Source organism: Notolepis coatsorum, assembly GCF_963971535.1.
Source record: "Notolepis coatsorum genome assembly, chromosome: 2".
NCBI lineage: Eukaryota > Metazoa > Chordata > Actinopteri > Aulopiformes > Paralepididae > Notolepis > Notolepis coatsorum.
The window spans coordinates 127,275,353-127,296,135 of record NC_140166.1 but is presented as its reverse complement, the minus strand read 5'-3'; the positions used below and the strand labels follow the sequence as shown (position 1 = coordinate 127,296,135).

The following is a 20,783-nucleotide window of genomic DNA, read 5'->3' as shown; positions in this document are numbered from 1 at the left end:
TTGTTTCTAGCGGAACCCCGTGGGGGTTTGATTGATTGATTGAAAACTTTATTAACAGATTTTTTATTTTCAATTCATCATAACATATGACATACACGACATACAGACAGTACTGCTACATCTATACATTTATGACATACCAGATTTGCAAATACAGTACTGTCTGTGAGGACAGTGATACAAAAAGAGTCCAGAAAAGAGAGTATATACATTTGACGTAGAAACCGTACATTGGAGGAGGTTGGGTAGGTGGGGTGGGGTGGGGCGGTGGGGGGGGGACTGTACATTGGAGGTGGTTGGGTGGGTAGGGTGGGGGGGGGGCGGTAGGAGGGGTGGGTGGGGGACACTGTACAACTGTACAAGCAAAACTGTACATTGGAATATTGACAAAACCATACTTGGTAATTTACTGTACATTGGAGGGGGTTGGGTTAGGACATTTACAGGGGCCAGTTTCGAATTGCAGTCTCCCGTAGCCTACGGGCCGTAGGTGTTCTTTGAGAGTGGTTTTGAAAGTGGATAGTGATTCACATTCCTTTACAGCTTTGGGTAGGGCGTTCCACATCGATGTGGCATAATTGCTAAACGTGTTTAGTCCCTTGTTTGAGCCGAATCTGGGTTTAACATGATTTGTGGAGCTCTGTAGACCAGGCCCATTGCAAGTTGCTGTACTCGTTCGTCTACTCTAAGCCATCCTAGGTTGTCAAAGTGGGCAGGGGTGAGGTGGGTTCTAAGAGTAAGGTCAAGCAGTAGTCTGACCAGTTTGTTTTGAGATGTTTGTAATTTTGTTTTTAACACATTTGAGGTGCTTTGGTACCATGAGGTGCAACTGCATAGTTGTAGTACCCTTGAATGAGTGCTCCTGCCAGAGTCTTCAGGGTATTCTTGTTTACCAGAGAGGAGATCCGGTACAAGAATCGAGTTCGTTGGTTGACTTTTTTTTATTACATTGGATGCCATTTTGTCACAGGAAAGATTAGCCTCTAGGATGGAGGCCAGGTAGGTAATTTCTTCTTTCCTTGTGACAATATTGTCACCCACTGTAACTGAGAAGCCGTCGGTCTTGCTGAGTTTGTTATTTGAACCGAAGAGAATGGACTCTGTTTTGCCCATGTGTAATGATAGTTTGTTATCAGCGAGCCATATGCAGATTTTGCCTAGTTCCGAGCTGAGGGTTTTTTCAACCTGTAACTTGTTCTTGTCAGAGACCAGCAGGGCTGAGTCGTCCGCAAACAGGAACAAGTTGCAGTCACAAGCTGACGACATGACATTTGCATAAATTAGGAACAATAGCGGTCCTAGTATGCTTCCTTGTGGAACACCACAGCTCACTGTGAGGGGGGGGGATAGGGTACCGTTTACCTCCACCATCTGTTCTCTCCCCTCCAGGTAGGATTGCATCCAGCTCACTGATAGACTATCAAAACCAATTGCTTTTAGCTTGTCAATCAGAATGGTGTGATTGACAGTGTCGAAGGCCTTTTGTAGGTCCAGCATGACCATGCCGCAGTATTTGCCCGCGTCCACCTCTTGCTTGATGTGGTCGTTTAAATAGAGAAGGCATGTGTCAGTGGAGTGGGATGTTCTGAAGCCAGATTGGAATTCGTAGATTAGATTTTTTTCCGCGAGGTACTTTTCGACCTGTTCGTATACTATTTTTTCCATGACTTTCGAGATGGAGGTAAGGATAGAAACAGGGCGGTAGTTGCCTGCATGGGTCTAATTTGCTGCCCTTTTTGTGGGTGGAGTCGGTCGGGATGCCCTGCGATTTAAATCAGCGCTCATGTCTCTACACCTTCTATCACTAACATTATTGTTTAAGCATTGGTTGGTTTAAATAAAATTCTGTCATTTTCTTTACGATTAATTGCGAATATTTTCATGTTGAGCTATATATTGTGGATGAATACGCACAGAAAGGTACACCATTCAAATGTTCATGCTTTATTTGCGAGACGATTTATGGGCAATGGGGAAATACGTTGCAATTTTGCGAGGTGGACTGGCCGGAAACGGCAATGATAATAATAATAATGGCTTGGATTTATATAGCGCTCTTCATGACACCCAGAACGCTTCACAGAGTCCATTATTCGTTCATACACAGTCATACCGGTGGTGGTAAGCTACAATTGCAGCCAGAGCTGCCCTGAGGCAGACTCACGATGATGATGTAACCACTACACCTCCACCCACCCCACCCAACAACCACCTCCAATGTACAGTTCCCCCCCCCCCCCCCCACCCCACCTATACCCAACCTCCTCCAATGTGTTTCTTCGTCAAATGTATATACTCTCTTTTTTGTATCACAAGCAGTACTGTATTTGTAAATCTGGTATGTCATAAATGTATAGATGTAGGGGCGTAGCTGGGGGGGGGTAGCTTAGGATGATTCCAAGGGCCCAGCACTGGGGGGGGGGCCCCCCAAAAAAAAAAAACATCACTCAGGTGTATTATTGATGCTCTCATTGATACTATGTTTGTTTCTGAAGTGTGTGTGTGTGTGTGTATGTGTGTGTGTGTGAGATATATAGAGAGAGAGGGGGGGCTTTGGTAGACTATTGCATTGGTCCATTCATTGAAGATGAACGCAATGCGACATCCTTTACTAGGCTCACCCACCAACAGTGCAGGTGCTGAACTGCTGATCCGAATGTATAGGTAAAAACCATATTATGCGTTTTCATTAATAAAAAAATTGCCCAAAAAAATTCCGCTCACGCGCGCTCGCATTCACTGGGGGCCTACAAATACATTCTTTCATGGGGCCCAGAATCTGGAGCTACACCCTAGCAGTACTGTCTATCTGTATGTCATGTATGTCATATGTTATGATGAATTGAAAATGGGGGACCCTGATGTAAACAAGATGAAAGTCTTTCTCTGGTCTGCATCCCCTTAACAATTGTGTGTATTGAGCCGTACTGTATTGTACCCATTCTGCAATCTGTTAATAAAATGTTCAATCAATCAATCAATCAATCAATCAATCAATCAATCAATCAATCAATCAATCAATCAATTAATCAATCCCTAAAACAAACCGTCGATTAATGAGTGAAGGCCAGGAGAGCTAGGTTATGTTCTAATCTAGACAGTACTCACACTCCGAGGCGGCAAATATATACCGGGAATACCACCTAAATTAATAATCCAAATGTTATTATTTCCATGGCCTATGAAAGCTCGATCAATATTTGTGAACATGAGCTCCTCCCTCGAAGCCAGCAGAGAAGTAAAGTATCAAAGGTGTGATGTCAAGTGGCGGCTGGGTGGCGCAGCGGAGATTGCGCTCGTCACCAATGCAAGAGACTCCGGTCTCGAATCCGGGTGTCAGCGTTGCCTCCAGCTTGGGCCGGCCGTCATACTGGCTCAATTGGCAGAGCCAGCGGGTGGAAGTCGATGGGTGGGGATTTGGACGATGTGGACAGCGACTCCTACAGGTCGGTTGGGGGACGCCTGCACAGCAGAGACAGGAAGTAGTGGGGGTAGTGTGAGCCTCGTGCTGGCAGGTGAAAAGATGCGACAGGCTGCCTCCTCGTGTACCGGAGGGGACACATGATGCAAGGCTTCTATCCTTCCTACAACCGACCAGTGGGAGGCATAGTCGAGCAACGTTCAAGACAGGGGAGGGGAGAATTGGAAACACGAAATTGGGATGGGAGAAAAATAGAAAAAATAAGGAGAAAAAGTGGATTAAAAAAAAAGGTGTGATGTCATCAAATATAAAATATGTGACAATGAATGGAAGACTGAATTTGTGGAGCCACAGAATGTTTGTTTTCTTTGTATATAGACGGTTTCAAAGTGACAACAATGATATTCTAAACCTAAATGGACCAATTTCCTGTTGCAATGTTTACTAATGCAAGAGTTGACAGGAAATACATTTGGGTCCAAACTGGCCCCTAGCAACAGACCGTCTATCAGTGTTTTCAGTTCTGAAACAGAAAATGTCCCCATACTCAGAACATTTCCCTGGGTGTTCTCAATGTCACCTATAACATCTCCCCCAATTAATTGTTTATGGAGCAATTCCATACTTTATATTTGATGACATCACAAATTTGAGTTTTAGCACTCAGATGTGGGTGTTTTTTTTTCTCGGATAGAGTGCTTTCGTTCATTGAATTAACTAATAGCTATATTTGTTAGGTTTGTTTTGAATTATGGACATTTTAGTATATATTTCCATATCTATCTCATCGTACCACGGTGACATCGTCTCAACCCCCTCCAGAATTCTGTTGCCTATATACTCAATTAACTTATTTACTGCCTACAACGGTCTTACACTGCACTCATATCTACTTTCATTGTACCACTATATTCAACATAAAACTGTAACACTGTATAATAACAATGTGCAATAACACTGTACACTCTGCATATACATTTATCTCGATGACACAGTAAATGAGGGTTGCCTCTGCTCTGTGTCAAAATAAAGATTGAATGAATGAATTAAACTATCTGTATATATATATATATCCATATCTACTCATATTAGTTAAACCACCGGCTAGATTGATCTATTATCATAGTGTATTCATACTTATACCACTGTATATAATAATACTGTACATATAGTTTAGCATATTAAAAATGTTGGCATATATAATCAATATATTCACATGTTATACTGTGTACAGCAATGTACTTTATTGCTCTGGTTAGATGGCAACTTAATTTAGTTGCACTCTGTACTGAAAAAAAGCTGCAAGAAAACGGTAAATGTCTGGCATCAATGGTTTCCAAATACTTACTGTCAAATTACAGTAAAATCAAATACATTTACAGATTACAACCTTTATTTAATGGTTAATATTTTGATAAAAGGTAATTTACTGTATTGTTATGGTATTTACACTTAAAGTAGAAAAACAAAGGTAATCTGTAAAATAATAGTGAATTTCCTGTTTACAGTGACAATACATTTAATAAAATGTAATCTCAGTTTCATTTTATTCTATGTAGTTATTGTGTGGGTGTTGTACTGGCCCTGGAAATTCTGTTAGCACCTTCTGAATCCTCCAAACTCACTTCATCGAGACATTTTTGTTTTGGTTCATTAACTGATTTTAGATTTTTTTTATGGAGATACAAATTGCACTTCTATATTTTCTGTTTTCTAATGTTTGGTGTCTGGCGGTTCTCTTCAATATAACTATTTGGTCCCATGCAGCTATATGCATAGGCAACAGTGGGTCAGGAGGTAGAGCAGTCATCTGGTAATCTGGAGGTTCCCGGTTCGATTCCCGCTTCTCTGGGCAGTGTGTCGAAGTGTCCTTGAGCAAGACACTCAACCCCCAACTGCTCCCGATGAGCAGGTTGGCACCTTGCATGGTTGCCTCCGTCGGTGTGAGAATGAGAGTGAATGGGTAAAAATGTGAACAACAAATTGTAAAGCGATTTGGGTAAAAGCACTATATTAATGCACCATTTACAGTGTAAACCAGGGTAACTTTTTCTACCAATAATCCCAATTTTGTGGGCACTTGTTGAATTTAAGAGACAAGAGCATGTTTGTTCCAAGCCCTTGTTCATTATATATTTCTACACTTGCAGTGACATATTTGTCTAGCCACTAGTTTTCCCATGCATGGATTGGAACTGGCAACCTTCTGTTCACATTAGCTTCACTAAAATGCCATCCAGCATCTAAGGATGCGCCAATCCAATACTGAGTAGTGGTCCGATACTGACCAAAAACACTGGATCAGATATCAGAAAAAATAGGATCCATTTACAAATGTATACAAAAACGATCACTTGAATGCTTGTAGCTTCACTTTCAGAAACATATCGTACTTGAATGTTTGAATGCCGCTAAAAGATATTCTGTGTGTGAAAAGGTTTTGACTCAATAAAAAGCAGCATAACTGAGTCATGTTGTGAGCAATGTATTTCTTCCCGTTTTGCAGATGTAAACTGGATTAAATTTAACTAAATAATAGCTTTACAGATTACCAAGACAAAGCACTGATTTGCCATGGGTCTGCCAAAGATAGTGATGACTTTAATAATGAGCTGGACAACAGATAATAATGTCCCATAATAATGTTCCACATTGTTACAAATTACGCTTAGTTCATGCATTAAATAAATAATTTATTACATTGCTGCAAATCACAAAACATTGTATGCAGTAGTGACGCTTTGGAATTTGGGCCAGCAGGTTTAGATGGCTGCCATCTCGGCCAGCCACCAAATTCTGCAGTCAGGGATGGGCATTTGAAGGCATACCAATAATCGAATAGCACCCCAATAAAATAGATCAATGAAATTGAACTAAATAGCTTTACAGATTACCAAGACAAAGCACTGACTTGCTATGGGTCTGCCAAGATAGTGATGACTTTAATAATCAGCTGGACAACAGATAATAATGTCCCACATTGTTACAAATTACACTTAGTTCATGCATTAAATAAATAATTTATTACATTGCTGCCAATCACAAAACATTGTATGCAGTAGTGAAGCTTTGGAATCTGGGCCAGCAGGTTTAGAGGGCTGCCATCTCGGCCAGCCACCACATTCTGCAGTCAGGGATGGGCATTTGAAGGCATACCAATAATCAAATACCCCCCCCCAATAAAATAGATCAATTGGTTAACCATACTACCAAAAGAAAAGCACTTGTACAGTAATGTAGCCTGAAGGGCATCTATAATCTTCACCTTCACTAAGCAAGCATAAATGTGATTAGTGCGTTTTGAATTTATTAGTCAACTGAACGTTGTATTAGGGCCATTTTGGGTAAAGAAATATATATTTATGGAACCGTGGGAGGGTGGTAATATTTCTGAGAAAATAAACTTGGATATTCTCGGAGATTAAAGTAATACATTTGCTAGAAAGGTTTAAAGTCACAAATCTATGAGAAAAAAAACACTTCTAAAGTAAGAAATTTACAGGAAAACCTGTTACCACATTTCCCCTGAAACTGTATTATACGAACATTGATTTTTCAAATGACAATTACGCCTCTTGCGTCAGTGTGGGTCATTGGCATTACCATGACCTCCAGTACGGTTTGGTCTGCTGCAAGGACTATAGTCAGTCCTTTTGCTCCGCGGCCTCTCCAGGTAGAAATCTCCAACTATCATTTTATTTAAAATAGGCAAGAGCATGTCTGTTTTCGAGCCCTTGCTCATTACCTATATATTTCTACACTTCCCAGGCACATATTTGTCTAGTAGCCACTATAGTTTTCCCATGCGTGGATTGGAACTGGCAACCTTTTGTTCACACTAGCTTTTAATTAAATCTTATTTTTCATACCAGCACTTGTATTCCTATGCTTTTTTGTTATTAGTTGTATTATTATTTGAATAAAGAAAAACTGAAATACTTTAGATACTATTGCTACCATGTATATGTGTTTATATTATGTTTCTTCTTGATCTATGAAGCCCATGGGGCAATTTGTTGTGATTTCGGGCTATACAAAATACAATTTTGATTTGATATACACACAGAGGAATGCCATTGGGACTTTATTATCCCAAATAAACTCAACTTTGCACCTAAAGCCTTCATGGTTGTTCAGTGAGAAAATGCACTCTGCACCTGCTCTTCCATTGCCTAGCAAGTCTTTTTTCTTGTAAATTTACGACTTTAATCTCAGAAATTCCGTTTCTTCTCTGAATATTAGCCCCCCTCACATGGCTCCGAATCCCTTTTTATTTTATTTTGTTTGACCTACAACGGCCCTAATATGCTGCCATAGGCAAATCAGTGCAGTTGACACAAACAAAACCATCAGCTATCATCGAATACCTACATTATTACAAATAGTTGAATATTCAAATAACCGTGCCCATCCCTATTCAGGGCAGTTGAGCACAGGTCTGGGGGGAAAACATACTAGCCACAGGCAACGCATCTCCAATGCATTGAATATTATTCATATTTTCTAATCATTTTACAGTTGCTTCAGGAAAATGAGTTGCATCCACTTCATATAATTATTTACAGCCGTCTTGTTGAGATTAACACATTCATTTAGTGAAATAGCCTAATATAACAGACTCGTAGGCGAACAGCTGCCACACACAGCTCCCATCTTGCACCATTTGCACAGATTTTATAGAGCAGTTTAGCCTAAATGGAGGGGTGGACCAAGAAGCAGTCTCAGTTCAAAGAATTATATTATATATACAGTACATACCTCAGTCAGTTGAATGGGATTTTGCCAGACATTTAAAAAAAATATATATTTTTAAACATATCTAGCAAGCAGACTTATTAGCAAGCAGTCATTTTGAAATAAGAGTTGTATTTTGTGCTGCGATTCCAAATGTTAAGATATGGGCTTGTTTATTTGCATGCCCCCAATTTAAAAGAAAACTCCCAACATTTTGGGAAATTACCGTAGCTTATTTGCCATCTACCCTGGAGTTAGACAAGAAGATACATACCTTTTTTCTTCTCTGTGCATGCAGTAGGAGTAGGAAGACGCGCACCGTTAGCCTAGCTTAGCGTCAGTCACTGGAAGTAGGTTCCTCCATTACTAGCCTAGTTCCCAACGTCTTCCTACTCCTACTGCATGCACAGAGAAGAAAAAGGTATGCATCTTCTTGTCTAACTCCAGGGTAGATGGCAAATAAGCTAATTTCAAAGTAATTCAAATAATTTCAAATAAGCTAATTTCCCAAAATGTTGGAGTTTTCCTTTAAAGGGGAACTATTTTACTATTTCTTTCACTATTTGGGCACTTTTACACAATTCCTGTGAGTCTATGGAACACCTCTGTAATATATATTTTTTTTTATTCATTGTTTTGTATTTCTAATCAAGTCCTCAAAAACAGCATTTTTCTACCTCAAGATCTCGAGCCGTTTTGAGCCTGGGCTCCTAAACCACTGTGTGCAGCTCATCTTGTATCTCAACATTATCATGCAGCGGTGTCTCTCTGACATCACAAATCATCACATTTTCAGATGACTCAGTTCAGTGAGGGTGAATATTGTGAGAGGAGAATTGGAAGAATGCGCCAATATGAGAATTAGAGACATAGATCATATTAATATAAGTTCACATAGCTAGGAAACAATGCTAAACACTCAAAAAGGCCATTTATAAGATAGTTCACCTTTAAGGAAGTCAGGAAGAGCCAATCTTGCTTTTCCCTAACTTATCTGGTACAATTATAATGTTGGCCCTTCTACCTGATGGTGAGGAGGTCCAAACTAGAGAGCAAATAAGCTAATTTCCCAAAATGTTTGAGTGTTCCTTTAACCAACACTCCCTAATGTAGTCCTCCGTCTGTGGCGAGTCAGCGACACCTGGCCATGTGGCCGGAGAGGTGATGAGAGCGGGCGAACCTCCTCAGGCAGTTGGGGCAGGAGTACGGCTTCTCGCCCGTGTGCGTCAACATGTGTGTCTTTAAATGTCCCGACAAGCGGAAGCTTTTCCCGCACTCTTGACACGTGTGAGGGCGCAGGTTATTGTGGCTCCTCATGTGCTTCCCCAGGTCTCCAGAGTTAGTGTAGCAACGGTGGCAATGCAGACATTCAAAGGGCTTTTCCCCAGAGTGTGTCCTCTTGTGCTTCACCAGGTCACCCGACTGGACAAAACTCTTGCTACATTCGGTACATTTGTAGGGCCTCTCGCCGGTGTGGGTGCGTTGATGGTTTCTCAGGTGCGAAAGGCGGATGAACCTATTACCACACACCGTGCAGTGGTAAGGCCTTTCCCCGGTGTGAGTCCGCAAGTGTATCTTTAACGCGCCGAGATCTCCGATTTTCAGTCCGCATTCCCCACACTGGTGGACCTTCTCGTTGGTGTGGAGCTTGGTGTGCATCCTCAGGTTCCTCCTGGTGTTAAAGGTCTTACCGCACACCGTGCAGTTGAAGGGTTTCTCGCCCGAATGGGACTTCAGGTGGAGATTCAGACTGGCCTTGAGGCCAAACTGCTTCCCACATTCAGAGCACGAGTATTCCTTCTTGCCAGAGTGCGTGGTCAAATGGTACTTCAGGTGATGCGATCGCAAAAAGGCCTTCCCACAGACCTGACATTTGTACGGCTTCTCCCCCGTGTGTATCAGCATGTGCTGGCGCCAACCGCTGGGCTCGGTGAAGGTCTTGCCACAGTCCTTGCAGGCGAAAGGCCTGGCTCCGGTGTGGGTGTGCATGTGATGTGCTAAGCTCTGAGGTGTGCCCAGCCTCTTGCCACATTCCAAGCACTGCACACGAGTGTCCAGGCAGATGGGCCTGTCGTCAGGCTTCTTATCTTCCTCGGGTTTGTTACAGAGATGAGGCCCTTGTCCCCACGTCGTCTTGAAACTCTTCCCACAGTCGGCACAACCGAGGTGCCCGCCTCTGGTGACCACGGCCATGTTGTGCCAACGATGACAGTGATTCTTCAGATTCTTCATGTACTGGAAACTGCGGGCGCAGGTCGGGCAGGGGTACCGTCTCCGGGGCGGGGAAGAAGGGTGCGTCTCACGCAAGTGGATCCCGAGTTGTATTTTGGAGCGAAAGGTGCCGCTACATATGCTACAGTCGTGCACCGGGGGAGGCTCCACTTTGCAGCCGGAGGAGGATTGGTTGAGCATGGCGAGATACTGTTTCTGGTGGACCCACTTGACGTGCTTCTCCAAGAAGTCCTGGTCGGTGAAGGACACGGTGCAGTGTGGACAAGGGAAGAACTGAGATGAGGACTCTGGGAAAGACAAGGGACCAGAGGGGAAAGAGAGACAAACATTAGAAAGTATCAGGGAAAGAGGACATTTCTGTCCCTCCCTGCAAAGACTCCATCAGATCACTGGTGTTGACAAGAAAGCTGTTGATCAACTTATGAGGTTAACTCACAGTTAAAGATTAGCAGCTTTACTTTGTTTCACTACTACATGTATGTGTTCTAGAAAACTTTTGTTTGTCCAAGGAAAACAAAGGAACAGTTGTAATTGGAGGTTCGAGAAAAGAGTACGGAGCTTGATAGGTAAAATTGTTTAGATAATAGATACTGACAGAATGATTGTCTCGCACACTTCTCTCAGTGCACAAAATACTACTTTATTTGACCAATATATTGTGACTGTGCCCGGTGTGCCCTCATCAAGGTGTGCCCTCATCAAGGTGTGCCCTCATCAAGGTGCAACTGAAAACATACATGTTGGTCCAACAAATAACCCTTTTTTTTTTTTTTTTTTTTATTTAATGGAGAAAGGTATGCGATTATCAGCAGGGGTGTAAAGTGAAAGTATGGGTACTGTCTCAAAATCTGACTCAAGTAAAAGTCAAAGTATCTGGCTAAAAACACACTTGAGTAAAAGTAAAAAAAGTCCTACTTTTAAATGTACTTAAGTACTAAAAAGTAAGAGTAAATATTTTTTTGAAAGGGATAGACCAGGGGTCTCAAACTCATTCCATCGTGGGCCAAGTTTTCATTTTAACTATACATTGCACCAGGTGAGTTAGTTGAAGAGGTGAGCCAATTAGTGAAATCATCAGCTGGTGTTTAGGCAAGGCTGGAATGAAACCAAGCAGACACTCTGCCCACAATGGAATGTGTTCTGCGATAGACAATGCTGAAATTAAAGAACGGAGGACACTTTTTTTTGCATAAAAATTATTTAATGCACTTCTCCATTGAAGGTAAACTAACATGGACGGCATTCACATCACAGCATGAATAATATCACAATATTAAAGACCGATTACTGTAGTATCCTGAATAATATGACAATATTAAAAACAGAATGGTGTATCCTGAATAATATCACAATATTAACCACAGCATACTGGATTATCCTGAATAATATCACAATATTAAAAGCAGAATACTGGAGTACCCTGAATAATATCACAATATTAAAGACAGAATACTGGAGTACCCTGAATAATATCACAATATTAATAATGCAGATCTGACCGTCTATTCTTCTGATATCAGGTATTTAATCAAAGATCCCCGCTTTCTAGTGTTGCACAAGGACCAATCAGCATGGGTATGGGCGGGTTCATTTTCCATTGATGGGGATTTGATTGGCTGTTTACCTGCGGTCGCAGGATTAATAACATTAACGTTAGTTCGGCCAGATAAACAATTAAAATATACTAATTAAAATGGTTGGACCTGTGAGATTTGTACTTTGTACTTTGTAGGTCTGCATTTTAAATGTAAGGAGTAAAAAGTATGTTTTTCTTCTCTGAAATGTAATGGAGTAAAAGTACAAAGTATATAGTATAAATACTCGAGTAAAGTGCAAATCCCCCAAAACAGTACTTAAGTATTGTAACGAAGTACAATTACTCAAGTACTTTACAGTACACCCCTGATTATCAGTCTATTATTTTATTAACTTTATTGGGAACTACACCCAATTTAAGAATTCATACATTCATATTCCCATAGTCTAAGACAGTCAAAAATGATTAGTGACCACCACAAACAACTGCATGCCAACCCTAAAAACAAGAGTGCTAAAACTCTAGTCTAAGTCTGAGGCTGCTCCATAAACAATGAATTGGGAAAAATAGTAAATATGACACAGAGGCACACAGGTAAACATTCAGATTATAAAACGTACAGGGCTGATAACACTACAATAAAGCTACTTTGGGTATATCAAAGAAAATGAACATCCATTGTCAATGGAGAAGCTCCAGACTTTAAACCTGATGATGGTGGAGGTGAACGGTACACTGTCCCCCCTCCTCCCAGTGAGCTGTTGTGTTCCACAAGGAAGCATACTAGGACCGTTACTGTTCCTAATCTATGCAAATGACATGTCATCAGCTTATGATTGCAACTTGTTCCTGTTCGCGGACGACTCTGCCCTTCTGGTCTCTGACAGGGACAAGTTGCAGGTTGAAAAAGCCCTCAGCTCTGAACTCGGCAGAATCTGCACCTGGCTCGCTGATAACAAACTATCATTACACCTGGGTAAAACGGAATCCATTCTCTTTGGATCAAATAACATCGCAGCGACAACCAGAACCTGCAGATTCCTCCTGAGCAACGTCAGAAGGATCCGCCCCTTCCTGACAAAAGAAGCCACCAAACTCCTCATCCAATCAACAGTCATCTCCCGCCTCGACTACTGCAACGCACTGCTAGCTGGCCTCCCGGCCACTGCCACCGAGCCTCTTCAACTCATTCAAAACGCAGCGGCCCGCCTGATCTCAAACCTACCAAAGTCGGCCCATGTCACCCCACTTCTTAGGGACCTGCACTGGCTCCTCATTGCTGCACGTATCCGCTTCAAGGCCCTTGACCTAGCATACCGTGCGGCAAAGGGAACCACTCCCGCCTACCTCTGGTCAATGGTCTCTAACTAAACACACCCTCAAGGCCCCTACGCTCTGCATCTTCTGGCCGCCTCAGACCTACTCCTATCAAAGCTCCCGGAGGGTCATCAAAGAGAAGCCGCCTATTCTCACTCCTTGTCCCACAATGGTGGAATGAACTACCCACCCCAGTTAGGACAGCCGAATCCCGTCCAATCTTTCGCCGTCGACTAAAGATGCACTTCTTCAACCATTATCTGAAATAATAATAAAAAGGTAAAAAAAAATCTAACCCTAACTAACCTTACCGTCATGCACTTGTCCTAATAAACTAACCTACACTGTACACGCAACACTTTGATGAATATTGTTACTCAGAGTTGTACCCTTCCTGATGACCAGAACTTGTAAAGTCGATTTGGATAAAAGCGTCAGCTAAATGCTAAATGTAATGTAAATAACAAATATCAGCAAGGCCAACGGCTTCTCTGTTACAGTGGATGACAATATTGTCACAAGGAAAGATGAAATTACGTACCTGGGTTCCATCCTAGAGGCAAATCTTTTCTGTGACAAAATGGCAACCAATGTAATCAAAAGAGTCAACCAACGAACACGATTTTTGTACAGGATCTCCTCTCTGGTAAATAAGAATACCTTGAAGACTCTAACAGGAGCACTCATTCAAGGGTTATATGACTATGCTTGCACCTCATGGTACCAAAGCACCTCAAAAGGCCCTAAAAACAAGGCTACAAACATCACAAAACAAACTGGCCAGACTACTGCTTGGCCTTACTCCTAAAACCCACCTCACCCCTGCCCATTTTGACAATTTAGGATGGCTTAGAGTAGACAACAGAGTACAGCAACTTGCAATGGGCCTGGTCTACAAGATACACTACACGACATGTCGAAATACTTCCTAACGTAAAGGTCAGTGAAGCCCACGACCACAACACCAGAGGGAGTTCCACAAATCACGTCCAACCCAGATTCGGCTCAAACCTCAAACAAGGGACGAAACGGAGCTAACAATATACTCGTTATTATCACCATACATAACGCTCGCTTATATTGAAACACGTTGAGATTAGGGCCGTTCTTTCAACCTGAAAGTGCACTTTCTTCAACCTCGAAGTAAACAAATCACAGAACGGTAGCCACTGCCGGCACCATCCAGGTATCAACGTGAGCTAACGGTAGCTAGTTAGCCGGCACCATCCAGGTATCAACGTGAGCTAACGGTAGCTAGTAGTTAGCCGGCACCATCCAGGTATCAACGTGAGCTAACGGTAGCTAGTTACTTAGCCGGCACCATCCAGGTATCAACGTGAGCTAACGGTAGCTAGTAGTTAGCTCACGTTGATACCTGGATGGTGCCGGCTAACTACTAGCTACCGTTAGCTCACGTTGATACCTGGATGGTGCCGGCTAAGTAACTAGCTACCGTTAGCTCACGTTGATACCTGGATGGTGCCGGCTAACGGTAGCTAGTTACTTAGCCGGCACCATCCAGGTATCAACGTGAGCTAACGGTAGCTAGTTACTTAGCCGGCACCATCCAGGTATCAACGTGAGCTAACGGTAGCTAGTTAGCCGCCGGCCGGCACCATCCAGGTATCAACGTGAGCTAACGGTAGCTAGTTAGCCGCCTGCCAGCACCATCCAGGTATCAACGTGAGCTAACGGTAGCTAGTTACTTAGCCGGCACCATCCAGGTATCAACGTGAGCTAACGGTAGCTAGTTAGCCGCCGGCCGGCACCATCCAGGTATCTACGTGAGCTAACGGTAGCTAGTTAGCCGCCGGCCGGCACCATCCAGGTATCAACGTGAGCTAACGGTAGCTAGTTAGCCGCCTGCCAGCACCATCCAGGTATCAACGTGAGCTAACGGTAGCTAGTTACTTAGCCGGCACCATCCAGGTATCAACGTGAGCTAACGGTAGCTAGTTAGCCGCCGGCCGGCACCATCCAGGTATCTACGTGAGCTAACGGTAGCTAGTTAGCCGCCGGCCGGCACCATCAAGGTATCAACGTGAGCCAGTTGCATTAGGATTAAAAAATGTCAACACTCACTCACCCCGTTTTATATTACATTCCCAAAGAGGTGCCTCTGTCTCGCGTTGTGCTGGATGAAGTCACACTCACTGGCGAGTCGACTCGTGGCGAGGGTTTTGCTTAAATCCGAACAGAGTCCTTTAATTGTCCAAATGCGACAGTGTGTGCAGAAAAGTTTAGCTCTTGTTTGACAAAACGTTAAGCTCATCGTGGGCTGGAGTGACGGTGGTTAACTTCGACGCTTCATCTTTCAATGGTAACGTATTATTATTATTGCTTAAGCTTTAGCAGTCTGCTCAGAGATAGAGGAAATGCATACAGGTTAGTGTGACGCACCTCTGTGTTCTCCTCACGTGACTCACAATAGCCAATCAATCATTAGGAAACAGACGGACCGCCTCCCCTGCCCTCTGCTGGCCGTGCTGTGTGTATGCACTACAACCAATGCCGTCCCTGTCGAAACTCCGTTTCAGTGTAATAGAAACCGAAACCCAATGCCGTCCCTGTCGAAACCCATTCTGCAATCTGTTAATAAAGTTTTCAATCAATCAATCCGGGCCTGTGGCGGTCACGTGTACCCATTCTGCAATCTGTTAATAAAGTTTTCAATCAATCAATCCCGCAGTGCAATACTCCAATTCAGCCATTGGGTGGGACGGTCACGTGACCCAAATCAGCCAATGGAAGCGAGGGTCCTTAACATGTGGGTCCTCAGAGTGTGGGTCTTGAGAGTGTGGGTGCTGTCTGCCTGCAGCTGGATGCATCTCGTCGAAACTCTGTTTCAATGTAATAGAAACTGAAACCCAACTGTGATTTTGACGGTATTGATTTTCAATACCGTGGTATACCGTAATACCGCCCAAGCCTACACACAGGGTACAAAATAGTTAGACGCCCAGCGCCATTGGCTTGTAGATTTATTCTTTGGCGATTAGAATTTAAGGTCTGCCCGCCACCTGGCGGCTAACAAAATACACTGCATGCATCTACCTCGGCCGGCAGGTAATGGGTCGTCAATATGATGCGGCGGTGGTGAGTTGAAACTGTGTGTGTGTGTGTCACGTGTCCGTTCTAATGTTTACAAACAATGAACCTTTAAATGTAAATGAGATGCGCTCTGTTCACGAGGTCAAGTTTGTAACATGAGACGCACATGAGGTCTTACATCACCCGTTCTTTAGCCTACAAGAAAACCCTGCAATCGCGTTTTTGATTGTGCTCTGATATTTTATTATTTCGCATTTGATTTGACCAAATATGTGGAGGCATATTCCCTGCAACAGGTTCAAAGATAACTTCACATTTATTGGCAATTCGTTTCCTTATATCGCTTCCTCCAGGGTTCCAACTTGTGTTGACAAAATGCAACCTTGCTCAGCTACGGAGAATCAGCGCTCTCTCTCTAGACTAGAAAGGTGCACTCAGTAGAGCACAGATGTCCGCCAGGGCGGCAGCCACACATAATAATAATAGATTGGATTTGTAATGCACTTTTTGTTCACTGGGATCCCAAAGTGCTACACTACATGGTTAAAACAGTAAATTTTTTTGAAATAAAATAGTTATTAGTAAAACAAATAAAATAAAATACAGAATAAAAATAAGATAAAAATAGAACAGTTAATTAAAAACATAGTATAAACAGACAATTTAAAAACAAAAGCGCAATCAAATTAAAATAAAAAGCTAACAGTCAAAGGCCTTTTTGAACAGGTAGGTTTTCAGGCCTGCCTTCTCTCTCTCTCTATCTATCTATCTACCTCTCTCTCTCTCTGTTCAATGATTTAAAGTGGCCAAACGTTACAATATAAATACTAATTGGATTTTTGGCTGGTAAAAAATCTGCCCGGCTGGTAGTTTTTAAAATCTACCAGCCAAATGGCTGGTAAGTCAAAAAGTTAAGTTTGTTCCCTGCCTACACAGTACCGTATATTTGTATGTCATAAATGTCTTGATGAATTGAAAATAGAGGACCCTTATGTAAACAAGACGAAAGTCTTTTTCTGGTCTTCGAATTCCAATCTGGCTTCAGAACATCCCACTCCACTGACACATGCCTTCTCTATTTGAACGACCACCAAGAGGTGGACGTGGGCAAATACTGCGGGACCCATCCAACTCCCTCCAATGTACAGTTTCTTCCCCCTCGAATGTATATATTTTCTTTTATGATCTCTGTCTCTTAAACAGTACTGTATATTTGTATATCTTGTATGTCAAATGTCTGGATGTAACAGTACTGTATATCTGTATGTCGTGTATGTCATAAATGTCATGATGAATTGAAAATGGGGGACCCTGATGTAAACAAGACAAGTCTTTCTCTGGTCTGCATCCCCTTAACAATTGTGTGTATTGAGCCGTACTGTATTGTACCCATTCGGCAATCTGTTAATACAGTTTTCAATCAATCAATCAATGACATGACAAGTTTGAATAGTATTTCTCTGGTTTCTGGCTGGTTTATTATGCTGACAAATATTGATTGAACTTTCCAAGGCCATGGAAATAACATGTTGGAATACTTCATTTGGGTGGTGGTGGTGTTCCCCTTTACGTAGGCTACCAATAGTCAGCCTTTTTGGGGACAGCTATATTTTCTGTTTAACTTTTTAAACTGATTATAATATATTTAATTATGAGTATTTACCTTTATCGTCTTCTCTCTCCCCTCTGACATGTACAGAAACATCCCTCTGGGTGTTCTCAGCGACCTGGATCTGTTCCTCATCATCATCGCCCTCCTCACTCTCCTCTTTAACAAGTGAGTCCAGTTCCATCTTAATAACGTGCAGCCCCGTATCATGGATATCATATTCTGCTTCAACATCAGGTTCCAGTTCAACTTTAACGTTTACATCACTCTGTCCGATTTTAACCTGGCTCGGTTCTGACTTGGGCACGACAGCACCAGAGTCATCGCTGGTGTCGGGATCTAACAAACACACGCTCCTTCCATCGTGTTCCTCACTGATCTGGTCCCCTGGTTCCTCACTGATCTGGTGCTGGTCCCCTGGTTCCTCACTGATCTGGTGCTGGTCCCCTGGTTCTTCACTGATCTGGTGGTGATGATCCTCTGGCTCCTCACTGATCTGGTGGTGATGATCCTCTGGTTCCTCACTGATCTGGTGGTGATGATCCTCTGGTTCCTCACTGATCTGGTGGTGATTATCCTCTGGTTCCTCACTGATCTGGTGGTGATGATCCTCTGGTTCCTCCTTGATTTGGATGTTCGGATGATCAACACCATTATTCGTCTGAGCTGGATCGGTGACGGGCTCTTCTTCCAGCTGTGGTTCTTCAGGCTCGGTTTTAATAATTATGATCAGGTCACCGTGTATTTTAGTTTTTTTTGCTTTGTTGCGCAAAGCCGTCCCCCTAGCAGATTTGGGCTTCATGTTGTCACCATTTGAGGATTTCTTCTTCTGCTACCCTGTGAGACAAAGATAGTAATGGGTAAACTGACACGGGGGTTAGTTATATGTAGCAGCGAGCTAATGCGTGCTAGCCTCACACAACAGTTCAAGTGTTACTTGCTTGGTTAGCTAGCGTCGTTGCTAAATACACACTAGCGTTAATTCTCTAGCTAGCTGGCGTTCTTTGCTGCAGTTTCCCGACTGTCATCGATCTCCCCGATGTCTGACAGTCCACCTTGTAGCAGCAAGTCTGTCTCACAGCCAGGCTAACCTTGTGTTAGCTTCCTTTAACAATAACACCGGAAGACCCACCCATCAGGTACTTCCGGTCAGGTGGCTGGACTGCTGGCCAATAAGACTACAGGAGCCAAGATGGTTAGATGAAGACAATTTACATAGAAATATAATTATGGAAATTAACCAGGAAAATGTACTATGCTCTTGTGTTTTAGAGCAGATAATGTATCGTTATTTGCCAAAGGCCCAGCGACATGTATGAAAATAGTCTACGAACAGGTCGAAAAGTACCAGTGACACACAAACAACTCCATGTCAAACCTAAAAACAAGAGTGCTAAAACTCTAGTCTAAGTCTGAGGCTGCTCCTGATGTAAACAACACAAACGTTTCTCTGGTCTGCATCCTCTTAACAATTGTGTGTATTGAGCCGTACTGTATTGTACCCATTCTGCAATCTGTTAAATAAAGTTTTCATTCACTCCATAAACAAGCCCCGGTAAATGTCCAACCCCCTCCAATGTAGTTTCTTCCCCCTAGAATGTATATATTTTTTATGATATCTTTATCTGAAACAGTACTGTATATTTGTATATCTTGTATCAGGGTGTAAAAAGTACCCAGAAATTATACTTAAGTGAAAGTATGGGTACTGTCTCAAAATCTGACTCAAGTAAAAGTCAAAGTGTCTGGCTAAAAACACACTTGAGTAAAAGTTAAAAAGTCCTACTTTTAAATGTACTTAAGTACTAAAAAGTAAAAGTAATTTTTTTAAAGGGATAGACCATGGGTCTCAAACTCATTCCATCATCGGCCAAGTTTTCATTTTAACTATACATTGCACCAGGTGAGTTAGTTGAAGAGGTGAGCCAATTAGTGAAATCATCAGCTGGTGTTTAGGCAAGGCTGGAATGAAACCAAGCATACACTCTGCCCACAATGGAATGTGTTCTGCGATAGACAATGCTGAAATGAAAGAACAGAGGACACTTTTTTTGCATTAAAATTATTTAATGCACTTCTCCATTGAAGGTAAACTAACATGGACGGCATTCACATCACAGCATGAATAATATCACAATATTTAAAACAGAATGGTGTATCCTGAATAATATCACAATATTAACCACAGCATACTGGATTATCCTGAATAATATCACAATATTAAAGGCAGAATACTGGAGTACCCTGAATAATATCACTATATTAAAGACAGAATACTGGAGTACCCTGAATAATATCACAATATTAAAGACAGAATACTGGAGTACCCTGAATAATATCACAATATTAACCACAGCATAATGCGGATCTGACTGTCTATTCTTCTGATAGCAGGTGTTTAATCAAAGATCCCCGCTTTCTAGTGTTGCACAAGGACCAATCAGCATGGGTATGGGCGGGTTCATTTTCCATTGATGGGGATTTGATTGGCTGTTTACCTGCGGTCGCAGGATTAATAACGTTAACGTTAGTTCGGCCAGAGAAACAATTAAAATATACTAATTAAAATTGGACCTGTGAGATTTGTACTTTGTAGGTCTGCATTTTAAATGTAAGGAGTAAAAAGTATGTTTTTTTTCTCTGAAATGTAATATACAAACCTAATAATACTTGAGTAAAGTACAAATCCCCCAAAACAGTACTTAAGTATTGTAACGAAGTACAATTACTCAAGTACTTTACACCCCTGCTTGTATGTCATAAATGTCTGGATGAAACAGTACTGTAGTATGTCATAAATGTCTTGGTGAATTGAAAATGGGGGACCCTGATGTAAACAAGACGAAAGATTTTCTCTGGTCTGCATCCCCTTAACAATTTTT

The 20,783-nt window shown here is 42.2% G+C and overlaps 1 protein-coding gene across 1 annotated transcript; it reads right to left on the bottom strand.

Moving 5' to 3' along the window:
- Nucleotides 1-6,153: 6,153 nt before the first annotated feature.
- LOC311223940 (uncharacterized protein) lies at nucleotides 6,154-18,932 on the bottom strand. The gene is made up of 2 exons (XM_084308716.1): nucleotides 17,956-18,932; nucleotides 6,154-10,674 (listed from the first exon to the last, which is right to left on the bottom strand). Exons 1-2 carry the CDS (start codon nucleotides 18,701-18,703, stop codon nucleotides 9,287-9,289), a joined length of 2,136 nt encoding a protein of 711 aa, XP_084164842.1. The 5' UTR covers nucleotides 18,704-18,932; the 3' UTR covers nucleotides 6,154-9,286.
- Between the last annotated feature and the right edge of the window lie 1,851 nt (nucleotides 18,933-20,783).